The sequence below is a fragment of the Echinops telfairi genome, unplaced genomic scaffold (assembly GCF_000313985.2).
Source record: "Echinops telfairi isolate 266 unplaced genomic scaffold, ASM31398v2 ScPeMD7_12;HRSCAF=54, whole genome shotgun sequence".
Taxonomy (NCBI): domain Eukaryota; kingdom Metazoa; phylum Chordata; class Mammalia; order Afrosoricida; family Tenrecidae; genus Echinops; species Echinops telfairi.
Window position 1 is genome coordinate 2,160,857 of NW_022103909.1, and position 11,446 is coordinate 2,172,302.

The 11,446-nt window shown below is 49.6% G+C and overlaps 2 protein-coding genes across 3 annotated transcripts in view; one reads left to right on the forward strand and one right to left on the reverse strand.

Moving 5' to 3' along the window:
- Positions 1-2,482, forward strand: part of LOC101642591 (small cell adhesion glycoprotein) — a 25,275-nt gene extending 22,793 nt beyond the window's left edge. Inside the window, exons 2-3 of the mRNA XM_045287336.1 lie at positions 1,005-1,088; positions 1,753-2,482. Of these exons, the coding sequence (XP_045143271.1) occupies positions 1,005-1,088; positions 1,753-1,931 (263 nt within the window). The 3' untranslated portion in view covers positions 1,932-2,482. The remainder of the gene's footprint in view (positions 1-1,004; positions 1,089-1,752) is intronic.
- A 471-nt stretch (positions 2,483-2,953) lies between these two features.
- On the reverse strand, positions 2,954-7,007 carry DAZAP2 (DAZ associated protein 2). 2 transcript variants are annotated; one of them, XM_045287335.1, is made up of 4 exons: positions 6,913-7,007; positions 5,769-5,887; positions 5,265-5,433; positions 2,954-4,336 (listed from the first exon to the last, which is right to left on the reverse strand). In XM_045287335.1, the coding sequence occupies exons 1-4, from the start codon at positions 6,923-6,925 to the stop codon at positions 3,975-3,977; spliced, it is 663 nt and encodes a 220-aa protein (XP_045143270.1). In that variant the 5' UTR covers positions 6,926-7,007; the 3' UTR covers positions 2,954-3,974. The 2 variants fall into 2 exon arrangements, with proteins under 2 accessions (XP_045143270.1, XP_004711429.1); XM_004711372.2 differs by having other exon boundaries at positions 4,122-4,336; positions 5,188-5,433.
- Positions 7,008-11,446: the final 4,439 nt, after the last annotated feature.

Sequence of the window (11,446 nt, forward strand, 5' to 3'; positions counted from 1 at the left end):
CTGCCATAAAATATTAAGTCAAACATTGTATAGTATCTATGTTCATCATTCTATCTCATTTATGTAAAATGATGCATATCTACCTCTTAATGAGTTACTTAGCTGCCTTGACCACTCTGTGAAGTAGGTTACTGCCAGTTTTCTGAGAAAAGGATGCCTTGAAGGGTTAGGTCACGTTCCAAGGTCACAGCGTTAGCAAAGGGCACAACACTAGAGCCCAGGCTTGCAACTAATTTGTTAGAGAAATCCAACAACGTGTCCGTTGTCTTTGGGTGCTGGTTAATTTTCTCCTCTATTATCCATGTTTATCTAGTGCTCTTATCATAGAAACACCGCAAGTGGTGACTTCAGCAAACAAGGAATGTATTCTGCCACCACTCGGGAGGCTAGACGGCTGAGCTGTAAGAGAAGGCACTTTGTCTCCCTGTGTGTCTCAAGCTCTGCGGGAAGGTCCCATCTCCTTTCAATCTCTGCAGACCCCACTTCCCTAAGGCAACTACCTTCAGCATCTGTCTTCCCCAGAGGCTAAGGGGTTCTTAGTGCAGGGACCTTAGTCCCAAAGAACGCATCCCATTCCGGACTCTTTCTTTTTTGATGGTCCCATCCCTCCTTCTCTCTTCTTTCTTGTCTCTTAAGGTAAAAAGTGATGCCGGCCACACCCCTTACCTCAGCTTGGGGCTATGATCTCAGTCAGGGTGCAGCAGCTCCCCCTAGCACCTGATTTGGCTGATCGCATCAGAGCACCTCGTGAATGATGATAATGTCATTGTTCATTGGCTAAATGACGGCATTACATCCATACCACCTGCCAAACCACTGAGGATCATGGCCCAGCCAACTGGACATGCGTTTTATGTACTTCCGGGCTGGGGGAGTGCGAGTGACCATTCAGTCCAGGGCAGAGTGCAAGGGTAAACTTTTAAACAGGGAAGGACGTGAAGAGTGAGCATCTGCATAGAAGAATTGAACCCCCTCAACCTTTTCCACTTCTCTGAACTTCCCAGGGGCGGACCTGCTAACCACCCCGATCCTGCGGGCCACTGAAGCCTTGTCCCCAGAAGCTGAGGCCAGCACAGCACTCATTGCAGGTAACAGCATCTCAACCCAAAATCCCAGGGACCTTTAGGGACAGGGGAGGCGGGATAATCCTCTCGCTCCAGAGACGACTGGAAACCCAGTGTGATGAGCTAGGGTTCCCTCCAGACCAGAACAGCACATTAGGGACCGAATCCATCAATGGGCTTGTTTTGGCATGCGGACTATCTTAGACAGACAGGGTTATAGAGACCTTGAAAGGGCCTGGCGGTAAATGATAGGTTAGGCGGTGACCACAAATAGAGCTGGATACATATGGTTGCTACACTCGAGGAGACAGGGGAAGGGATGAATGATCTGTGTGGCCTGTTGCAGTGGGTGAGGAAGAGGGAGGGAGCAGAGAAACGCTTACAGGCAGTTGGGATAAGCCATTTCCGATCCCCCTCCTCCGTTTCTTTCATAATTATCAGGAGCTGGTTGGGAGGGAGTTCTGTTATACCAGAAATCAAAGTCCTTGGCCTTTGCGTCAGCCCCAAGGGACCAGATACCCTGTCCCGTGGAAGCTGGGCTTTGGGAGGGAGCATGGCTGTGGAAGTGGACACCAGGTTCTTTACAACAGGCGGCTTCTCGTGGAAAAGGGGGAGGAATGGGGGTGGCCCAGGGAATGACTGAGACTGCCTCAATCCTGATCCTCTCCTTTCCCCTCTCCTTCCCAAGTGGTCATCACTGTGGTCTTCCTCACCCTGCTCTCGGTGGTGGTCCTGATCTTCTTTTACCTGTACAAGAACAAAGGCAGCTACGTCACCTACGAGCCTGCAGGTGGCGAGCCCAGTGCCACCCTCCAGATGGAAAGCGAGCCCGTCAAGGGCAAGGAGAAGGAGGAATATTTCATCTAACGCCTGCTGGTGGCCCAGGGAGCTTGACTGTTGATTAGGTGAGCGGTTCCTCTGATGCCAGTAAGCAGCATTGCTGGATGTGGGCAGCTCAAAGTTCCCGCCAGAACACCGGCCCAAATGTCAGCGGCATCGGCACCAGGGACATGGAGAAAGCAGCTTGTCTTTAGCCTGGCTTCATAATACAGCTGGTGTCTGACTGACAGACTAGCTAGGGTGAGGCGTGTGCTTGGACCTGGTAACACTGAGTTTGTGCCCCACTGTCTGCATTTTGTTCTCAGGTTGGGGAGAGTGACCTAAGAGTTAGTAGCTGCTCTACTGTGTCCCTTTCCTGGTCCCCTAGAGATAGCCCCAACTAGATCTGGTGCCCAGTTCTTCCCATCTTCCCAGAGGCTGGAAAACAGGCCAAGGCGAGACTGTCAGGAGGGGCCAACCATGATGGAGACTTGACCTGATGAACGGGGCCACGGGGAGCCCTACCTTCCCACATTCCCCAGCCACCCTCTAACTTGTACGGTTTTTATCCAGATTAAATGTTTTCGTTGAGACAGAAATCAGATTCTCATACATGAAATAAGCACTTTTATTTCTCATCGTAGCCCACTTCAACTCTTCGACATCACCTTTGAAGAGATACCTGCCCGAGCAGGAAGAACCCTAAGGAAGTTTCCAGAATACTCAGAACGGGGGGAGTTGGGACAAACACGGTCTTGAGAGCCGAGTTCGTTTAGCCTCCCCTGAGCCATGATCATTCCCAATTTCTAGGTTTAGGTTCTGAATTCCATAGCACAATGGGGTTTTGAAGAATACGAAAGCGCTTTGAGGAGGAGAGTGGAGAACAGTTAAACACCTAGAGTGGAACTCCTGAAAATGGTCAGACCCTGCACTCCCACCACAGCCTTTACTTCCCAGGCGGAAGAACCCAGGGGGGAAAAAGCAGGACCCATCGGAATGGTCCTCGGGGAGGAGCCACCGGGAGCAGCGCCGGGAGCAGCACGGGAGGAAAGTGTCCTTGGAGTGCGGTGTAATGCAACTTCATCACTTTATTCAAATCTTCAAAATAGTCTTTATTCTACATTTTTAGTATAAAAAAATCCACAAGTTAAGTGCACCACAGTGTAGAGAGACATACAACGCTGAACTTCCATAACAGTCAATGGTACAGTCGAACATCACATGTACAGAACACAAATTTTGATGAACTGAAATGATAAGATCCAATTTCAGAAAGAAAAAAAATTAAGGATCCCTGAAATATTCTTCACCCTAATGAGACTGGACATAGTGAGGCATTCATAATGTGACCCCATTAACCCAGCGGAGGGACTTTGGGGAGCCAGGAGTGGCTGTATCGGGTATTCTTGACAATAAATGGGAACTGGTGTTTTGGACCTCAAAACTCCCCTTAGTTTGGCTCCACATCACTGGGCACCCTTCTCTTCCCCGCTCATTCCCATCGAAGCCGACTTGGCTACAGTCTGGTCAGCATCGCTAGCCTTGGTTCAAACACAGCCTCACTGGCTTTCTGGCACCACAGCACATTGGGGTTCGGTTCTCTCATGCAGAGGCAGCCTATGAGAAGCACCCCACGCCCCCTTAAAAAATGATCTGCATGACACTCTCCAGTCTCGCCTGAGAATGGAAAGCAGAAGTTAATGGGGTCCGTGCTTGGAGCAGAGGGGGTTTCAGAGGATCCTGGTGAATGACTATTTCAAAGATGACAAGTAGGGAGAAGGGCGAGGAGAGGCTTTCTGTCCTGCACCATTGATTCGATGGAGATTGGCAGCAGGGGCAGGAGACCGGGGGTAGAAAGGAAAAGGTAGACAACTAATGCGTTTCATTTATAGCAAGTAATATAAATCAAAGACTTGAAGGAGATTAAAGACCAATCAAAGTAATTTGGCAACTTTAATTCTTAGGAAGATCAAAGTTCCCCTCCAAACCTAATTTGGATGTTTCATGACTAAAAGCAAAGACCAGTATAGTATAGTACAGTAGGACTCCGGAGGAAGCCAAGGAGTCTCCGTAGGGTTCTTTCACCCACATTCATTTGATGAATGGAGACCTCCCCGGCCTCAAAATGCTTTTGGGAGGTACTGCTACCATTACATGGTTCCTTATTAAGTTTGAAAAGTGCCTGAAAGTTTGGGCACCAGAAAGACACCCCAACAACATGTGTCTAAACTGCAACTTCAGGTTAATATGACTAAAGCAGTTACATTGTGAGAAGTGCTGACGGTATGTGATGTCTTCCCCGGCACAGACGCGGCCCTGGCTCCTCACCAGATGGTGTAGCCACCATCTGAGCCCCCCATGAAGAAGTTCCCCTTCCGCTGAGTTACAAGGACATTGGCTCCTTGCATGACTGCCAGCTGAGCGGCATTCGGAGGGCATCCAGGGGGAGGAGGCTGAAAGGAAAGGACAAGAATCAGAGGGCACAGGTCAACCAGAGGGCCTGAGAAGAGGGCAGTAAGATGCAGTTCAACAGCATTTTGAGGAGCTAGTTCTGCCCCCAATTGGGGTTTTTCATCAGGTCCATCCCAGGGGGGCTTGAAATGTGTGGCAAAGTTACATTGGCTTTAAATTCCATTTTTCCATGAACTTGAAGCCCCCTCAGGAAGATTCAGAGATGCCTACGGATACCTTCTAATACACATGGGTAGTAGGCCTACAGTCAGCTATCTTCAGGTTAGGAAGCCACTCCCACCCACATTACTAAAGCAAGGATAGGGTACCAAGTTGGTGACTCTCTTCACGGGGTCCTTGGACATTTTCCCACAGAATCCTGGGGGCACCATTCTAATCTCTAGCATAGTAGAGGATCCTAACCAGGACCACCCTTCAAGCTTTAAACCCCACAGGGAACTGAGGTAGAAGGCTTAAGAACAAAACTCCCTAGTGCTGCAAAACAAATATGGCCAATTATCTGCTCTTTCTCAAAGCTACCTAAGAGGGACTTTGTATTGTGCTGTTTAAACCAGGGCTCCCAGATGCCGATGCTTACAGAATGAAGTGTTCGCTAGACCAGTTTGCTCATGAGGGAGGACAACAAAAACTCTGGTCAACTGAGAATGTTCCAGATAGTACTGGCCTGCCACCCTTTTGCCCTCAACTGCTTTTGCCCAGACTACCTGAGGTTAGTAGTTGTACCAAGACTGAGCGCTCTTATCTGGGGATGGTGAGAGTGTGAATACAGCTATTCCTGAAAATTGAAATACACAGAAGGGGCTGCATTTTTCCCTGATAAAGGGATACTCACAGGGATGCTGCCAGCTGTGGCCCCGGCTCCAAATCTGGCACCTGCATCATACCCTCCTTCCACCAGCACTGTCGAACCAGGTGGGTAGATGGGCCCAACTGGGTAGTAAGCCATGGGGATAGTGGAACCTAAAGGCCCCACAGCCACAGACTGGGCCATGGGAAGATACAGGGAGGTGCCAGGATATGCCGCTGACATGGTGGGGACTGTAGCAGCCCCTGGGTGCACAAAGCTCGGACGATAGAGCTGGAGAGAAACAGGAGAGCAGAAGGTGTTACTCTATGCCATGCCTACTTCAAATCTTGCTAGTGAGTCAATCCTGGTATGGGTTACAATCCCAGGGCCCCTTGGTGTTTCCCAGTTCTACTTCCTGTGGGCTCTTATGCTAGGCTCTAAGAACGCAAACTCATCTTAACCTCAGCCTGTGCCAAGAGACAAATAATAAGCTCCTGCCTTCCCAAACCCAACAGGAACTGCAGCGTTCTTGGGTTTGTGAAGAGCAAAATACAGGATCAGACTTCACAGAGAACTGAAAACTGGCCACCAAACATTCCCAACTAGCTCTAGTCAAATGGAAACACCTCTGAGTAGGCAGGTGGAGCATCGGTATAGGGTGGAGCCTGAGGAAGATGCAAGGTCTGAGGGTACACTGGATTCCCGGGAGGCTGCACTGGGTAGGTCGGCTGCGTTGGATATTGACCTGGAAGACACAAAAACAAACCAAAAGAAAAGTGTGTTGCCTCCCCTGCAGAGCTACCAAAATGGAGCAGGGCATGTTGGAGAGAGGAGGAGGGATTTGCGGGCAGACCGCTGGAGGGGCTGATTGGGTGGGGAGGAGGGGTGCAGGCTGCGGCGACGCCAAGAAAATGCACGCTCTCTCTGCATACTTAGACCCCAAAGGGCTGGATTCCAATTGGCCAAGAATCGCACTATGCTCCAGGATCTAGGCATCGATCCCTAGGATTGAGGCTATCATTCGAGGGTGCACCCTGGGTAGTCTCTACAAGGCTGGGTGTAAGGTTATGACGGTTCACCTCACAGCTTTCTGGTCAAGGTCGTCTCACAAATACACAGTGGACGCTGGAAAGTCAATGGCAAAACCGGGGAAAGGATGGAGGGCTAAAAGTGATGGTTCCGAGACGTAGGATGGGGAAAGTTTGGGGTAAGGCGGCTGGGAGGTTTTGTTCTGACAAACTAGTACGATCGGGGGGGCGGGTTACAGGGAGAGTTCTGGCCCGAACTGCGAAGGGCGATGTGGTGTGAAGATCGGAGGAAAGGCAGCCTCGCAGGCGCCGGCCAAGGCCACCAACACCAGCACCTCATTAGTTAAACCCGGGAGGCTGCCGGTAGTTCCGGAGTGTGGCGCGCCGTCCCGCCCCCGCCGCTTCTCCATTGGCTTACCCAAATCCTTGCTCCGGCTCCCCATTTGCTCCTGTAGATGCACATCATAACATGCCTTCCTCTACCGCCCCCCCCCCACCCATCCCCAGCCCGCAGCTCCAAACTGCGCCACAGAGTTTAAGGGAGGAAGGGTCGGGAAGGAGGGAGCGAGCAGCCGCGGTTAGGGAATGACGAAGGCATCGGGCGCAGCCCCGGGCTGCAGCCGGCAGAGGGGCGCAACGCAGCGCGCCCCAGCCCCGGCGCTCGGTGATCTTGAGCTCGGAGCCCGCTCGTTCCGGGTCAGCACTACTCCCCCCGACGGCCGGAGTCGTCCCCTAGCTTTACCTTTGCTGTTCATGGTGCCTGCGGGTCTGGTTCGGCTCGGCGTCGCGGACGGTTATTTTTTTCGTCCTCTTCCTGTTCGGAGTCACTTCCGTGTCACGTGACGACTCGTCCGCCGTGCGTCACCCGACGCCGGAGCGCCGCTAGAGCCGGAAACCCCGCCCCTTCACTTGGCCTCCAGTCGCTATCAGCCGGGCCCGCGTGGTCCCGCCCACTTTGCTGGCCCCGCCCTCTCTCGCCCTCCGTCCTCCACCGTCCTTCCGGGGCGGAAAAACCGAGCCCAGGTATTGTCTGGAAGCTGCACGTTTTCTCCCCGGCGCTGGGAGGCAGAGCCAGTCGACCAGTCCCTGCAACCTTTTGTCACCTACACACATCCAGCTCAAGGTTATCTCACCTTGGCAGTTTTTCCAGGAAGGCCAAAGATTTGTACAGATTTCTCTGTGTAAACTATCTTGCTCAAACCTTTCTCTTCCAAGCCAAACGTTGTCAACTCCATGAAGACGTGCTCTCGGCTCCAGCTCACGTTATTCCTTCCTGAATTAGACTCGAACCTCTGAGCAACCTTGTGTCTATTCCACCCGCAGTTACTTCTGTGCTGTCACTTTGCCCACAAAACGAAGGGTGCCCTCCACCACCACCGGTGCCCGCGAGTGCCTGTGTCTCAGCCCTTCCTTGGGCACCTGTTACCTCTGTAGGGGTTTTCTCCACAGATTGTTTTACCTTTAACTTCCCTTCCCTTCAGGGCAACTGTTGGCATAGGTTCCCAAACCTACTCCCAATTTTCAGGGGGGGAAATTACTCAGCACCCCTCTGGCAATTAAAAACTTTTATGATCCAGTCCCTAATCCAGGGTAAAGTGTAGGTATCTGCTTTTGCAGCCCCCACGCCTAACCCCCATCATTCCTGAGCCCTCCAGTGGCCAGTAACACCCACTTGGGGAAACTTTTTAGGGCAACAGCTGGGGATTCTCAAACTCCCCCTTGCACAAGGTACTGTTGGGGCTGTACACCTTCCCTCGCTTTTTCCGGTCCGCAGACTCCACGCAGAACTTGAGCTCATCCCTTTAGTTAAAACGGAGGCTCGATAAGTGAGAGGCCACTGTGTTGTGCCATCAAGTCCATCCCAAGTGCCCCAACCCTATGTCCCCACGAGGTTCCAAGGCCACAGAACCTTTACAGGAGCAGACTGCCGGCAGCTTTCTTCCCTGCACTCAGCAACCACGTGCTTAACGACTCCGCCACCAGGGTTCCTTCCAAAACTGGCTGACGCCTAAGTCTTTGCCTTCCTGGCTTGCTTCACTCAAAAGTATCCGTCAAGGGCCTGCTGCCTCTGGGTCAATGCTGAGGTGGAGCGAAACTAGATAGCCCAAGACGACTTTCTTTTATTACTATTCTTTTTTTGGTAATCATTTTATTGGGGACTCTTACCGCTCTTCTCACAAGCCATATTTATTTACATCTATTGTGTCGAGCACATTTGCACATTTGTTGCCATCATCATTTTCAGAACATTTTCTTTCTACTTGAGCCCTTGGTATCAGCTCATTTTTCCCCTCCCTCTCCCACCTTCCCTCTCTCATGAACCCTTGATAATTTGTTTGGTTTTTTTTATATCTTACATTGACCGCTGTCTCCCTTCACCCACTTTTCTGTTGTCTATCCTCCAGGGAGGGGGTTATATGTAGATCATTGTGATCAATTCCCCCTTTCTCCTCCACATTCCCCTTACCCTCCTGGTATCATGACTCTCATTATTGGCCCTGAGGGGTTGATTTGTCCTGGATTTCCTGGGTTGCAAGCTCGTATCTGTACCAGTGTACATGCTCTGCTCTAGCCAGATTTATAAGGTAGAATTGTGGTCATGACAGTGGGGTGGAGGGAGCATTAAAGAACTAGAGGAGAGTTGTATGTTTCGTCGATGCCAAGACTACTTTCTTAGGGAGTTAACATTCTACAGAATATAGCAACAATAGTTGGAAAAGCATCTAGAAGGGAGAGCTTTGTAAAAAAATAATCATAATCACTGCCGATGAATCGATACCAACTCATAGAATAGGGCTGTCCTTTGGGTTTTCAGAGACTAAATCTTGCCAAGAGCAGACAGCCTCATCTTTCTCCTGTGGAGCAGTGGATGGATTTAAACCCCAGACTTCGTGGTTAACAGGTCAATATGTAACCTGCTACACCACCAGAGTGTGCCATTGTGACGAAAAGCCCTCAACCGTCAAGTCAGCCGACTCATCATGACCCCATGCAGCACAGAAGGCAGCACTGCCCGGTGCTGCCCCGTCCTCACAGTTGTTCCCTGCTTGAGCCCATTGAGGCAGCCACTGTGTCCATCCATCTCACTGAGGCAACTCCTCTTTTCTGTCACCCCTCCACTTTATCGAACACGATGCCCTTCTCCTGACAATATGTCCGAGCACATAAGACAGAGTCTTGCCATCCTTGCCTCCATGGAGCACTCTGGCCTGACTTCTTCTGACACAGATCTTATTAGCTTGACAGATATTTATTACTTGGCTAAGGAACCACTACAATGATGACGGTGCTCCCTTCAGCCCAGTCAGCCATTCCTTCCTTTATCTTCAGCGTTGTATTGCAGTTTGCAGAGCACCCTTAAAATGTAGGGTCTCATCTGGTCTTCCAGTGTGCCAGGAGGGGCTCTTGGAGCAGTCCAATTTTACAAATTAGACAATTGATTTGAGACTAAGTGATTCAGAGATTCAGGGATTTGCTCAAAGTCTCACCATTCATTAACGGAACTAAATCAGGTGTCCCGGCTCCCAGTTCCCAGGTCAGTGGGCTCACTCACCTGTGATGACTAAAATCCCCCAAGTCAGATATTTCAACACTGTATGTTTTTGGAGTTCTTTTCTGTCCCCAACCCCTTCAATGCGTTCACATTATTGATTTGGTTTGGGCTTAAAATTAGTATTGTAAAGCCTATGATATTTACCTTTTCTTATATTTTCCTATATTTCCTATATTTACCTTTTCCTCGAATATTCTAATATAATTTCTTGAAGGCAGGCATATCGCTAGACATTCACTCATTCAACTCTCATTGTATAACATAAATGCTAAGCACTTAAGCACAAAGGGCCTTGCAAAGGTTCTTTTTAAAGATCCTCATCACAGTAAATATTATATTTTAAATCAAGACCCAGCCACACACATTTATAACTAAAACAAATTGCTTCTGTGTTTTTGTTTTTTAATTATAACTGTAATTTCACATTCTACCAACAAACCAAAACCAAATTCAGCACCCTCGAGTTGATGCTGACTGACAGCGACCCTATTGGACAGGGTCGAGCTGCCTGTGGGTTTCTGAGACTGTCCCTCTCGATGGAAAGAGAACGCCGCAGCTTTCCCCTTGGGAGAAAGTTGACTTCTAACAAGTCAGTACTCAACCATTTGAAAAGCATTGTGTGCAGTGAGCCTTCATACCCTATACATGTCCTAACAAAGTGTGTCCTCAGTGATCAGCAAATAATTAATAAATCCTTGGAGGTCAGGTCAGGCAAATCTCTTTCCCTGAACCCCAACTTTCCCAAATCAGCTTCTAAATGGGTAATACTCTAAAGCCCTAAACTGGAGAGTTAGACACTAACCCATCTCCTTTCCTACCCTAGAGTCTCAGAAAAAAAAAATTAAGTAAGGAAGGAAAAGCCCCTTTGTTGTCTTTCGAGGCCCTCAGTGCCAAAAGCCAAGCCCAACCCACTACCTTGGAGTCAAGCAACCTTCTCCCAACTGGTACAGACGCTACAGGACAGGGGAGAACGGCCCTCATGAGTTTCCAAAACGGAAACTCTTCACAGGAGTAGAAAGCCTCATCTTTCCCTGATGGAGCAGCTGGTGGTGTCAAACAGCTGACCTTGTAGTTAGCAGCACAATACACAACCCACAAGGCCACCAGAGCTCTTCACAAGGGTAGAGACTATGCCTACTCCTTCACTATAATTTCCCTAAAGTGGTATAGTGGGCTCTGTGTGGGCTGCTGAACCACAAGGTCAGCCATTCAACACCACCAGCTGCTTCATGGGAAAAAGATGAGGCTTTCTACACTGTCAAGAGTTAGAGTCTGAAGACCCCCACAGGGACCGTTCTAACCTGTCCTATAAAGTCGCTGTAAGTTGGAATCAACTCGATGGCAGTGAGTTTGGATTTTGGTTTAGTAGGAGAAAAATAAAATGAACATAAGTGTATATCTATAATCAGATCACTATAACACAGTGTGTTAGAGTGTTAACCTAAGGACAGGGTGGGGTGCTGTGAGCTACACAGAGAAGGCACCTCATCTCCGGTGGTGGGTGGTGGTGAGGGAGGGGTTTGTGGTAGGAGTGATGTCTGAGAGGAGATCTGCAGGGTGGGAGGAAGGGAAGCAAGTGGAGAGGAATGGGAAGTGGGGTGAAAACCCATGAAGTCCAAGGAAACATCTTTTTTTTTTTTTTAAGATCATTTATTGGAGGGCTCTTACAACTCTTATAAAAATCAATTGTATCAAGCATTTTTGTACATATGTTGCCATCATT

What these genes read in the sequence shown, in the direction of transcription:
- DAZAP2 (XM_045287335.1), bottom strand. An exon ending in CTCCACCTGCCTACTCAGAG is followed by an intron (nt 5,434 to 5,768) that starts GTGTTTCCATTT and finishes GTTTCTCTCCAG; the next exon opens with CTCTATCGTCCGAGCTTTGT. An exon ending in TGGGCCCATCTACCCACCTG is followed by an intron (nt 4,337 to 5,264) that starts GTTCGACAGTGC and finishes CTTTCCTTTCAG; the next exon opens with CCTCCTCCCCCTGGATGCCC.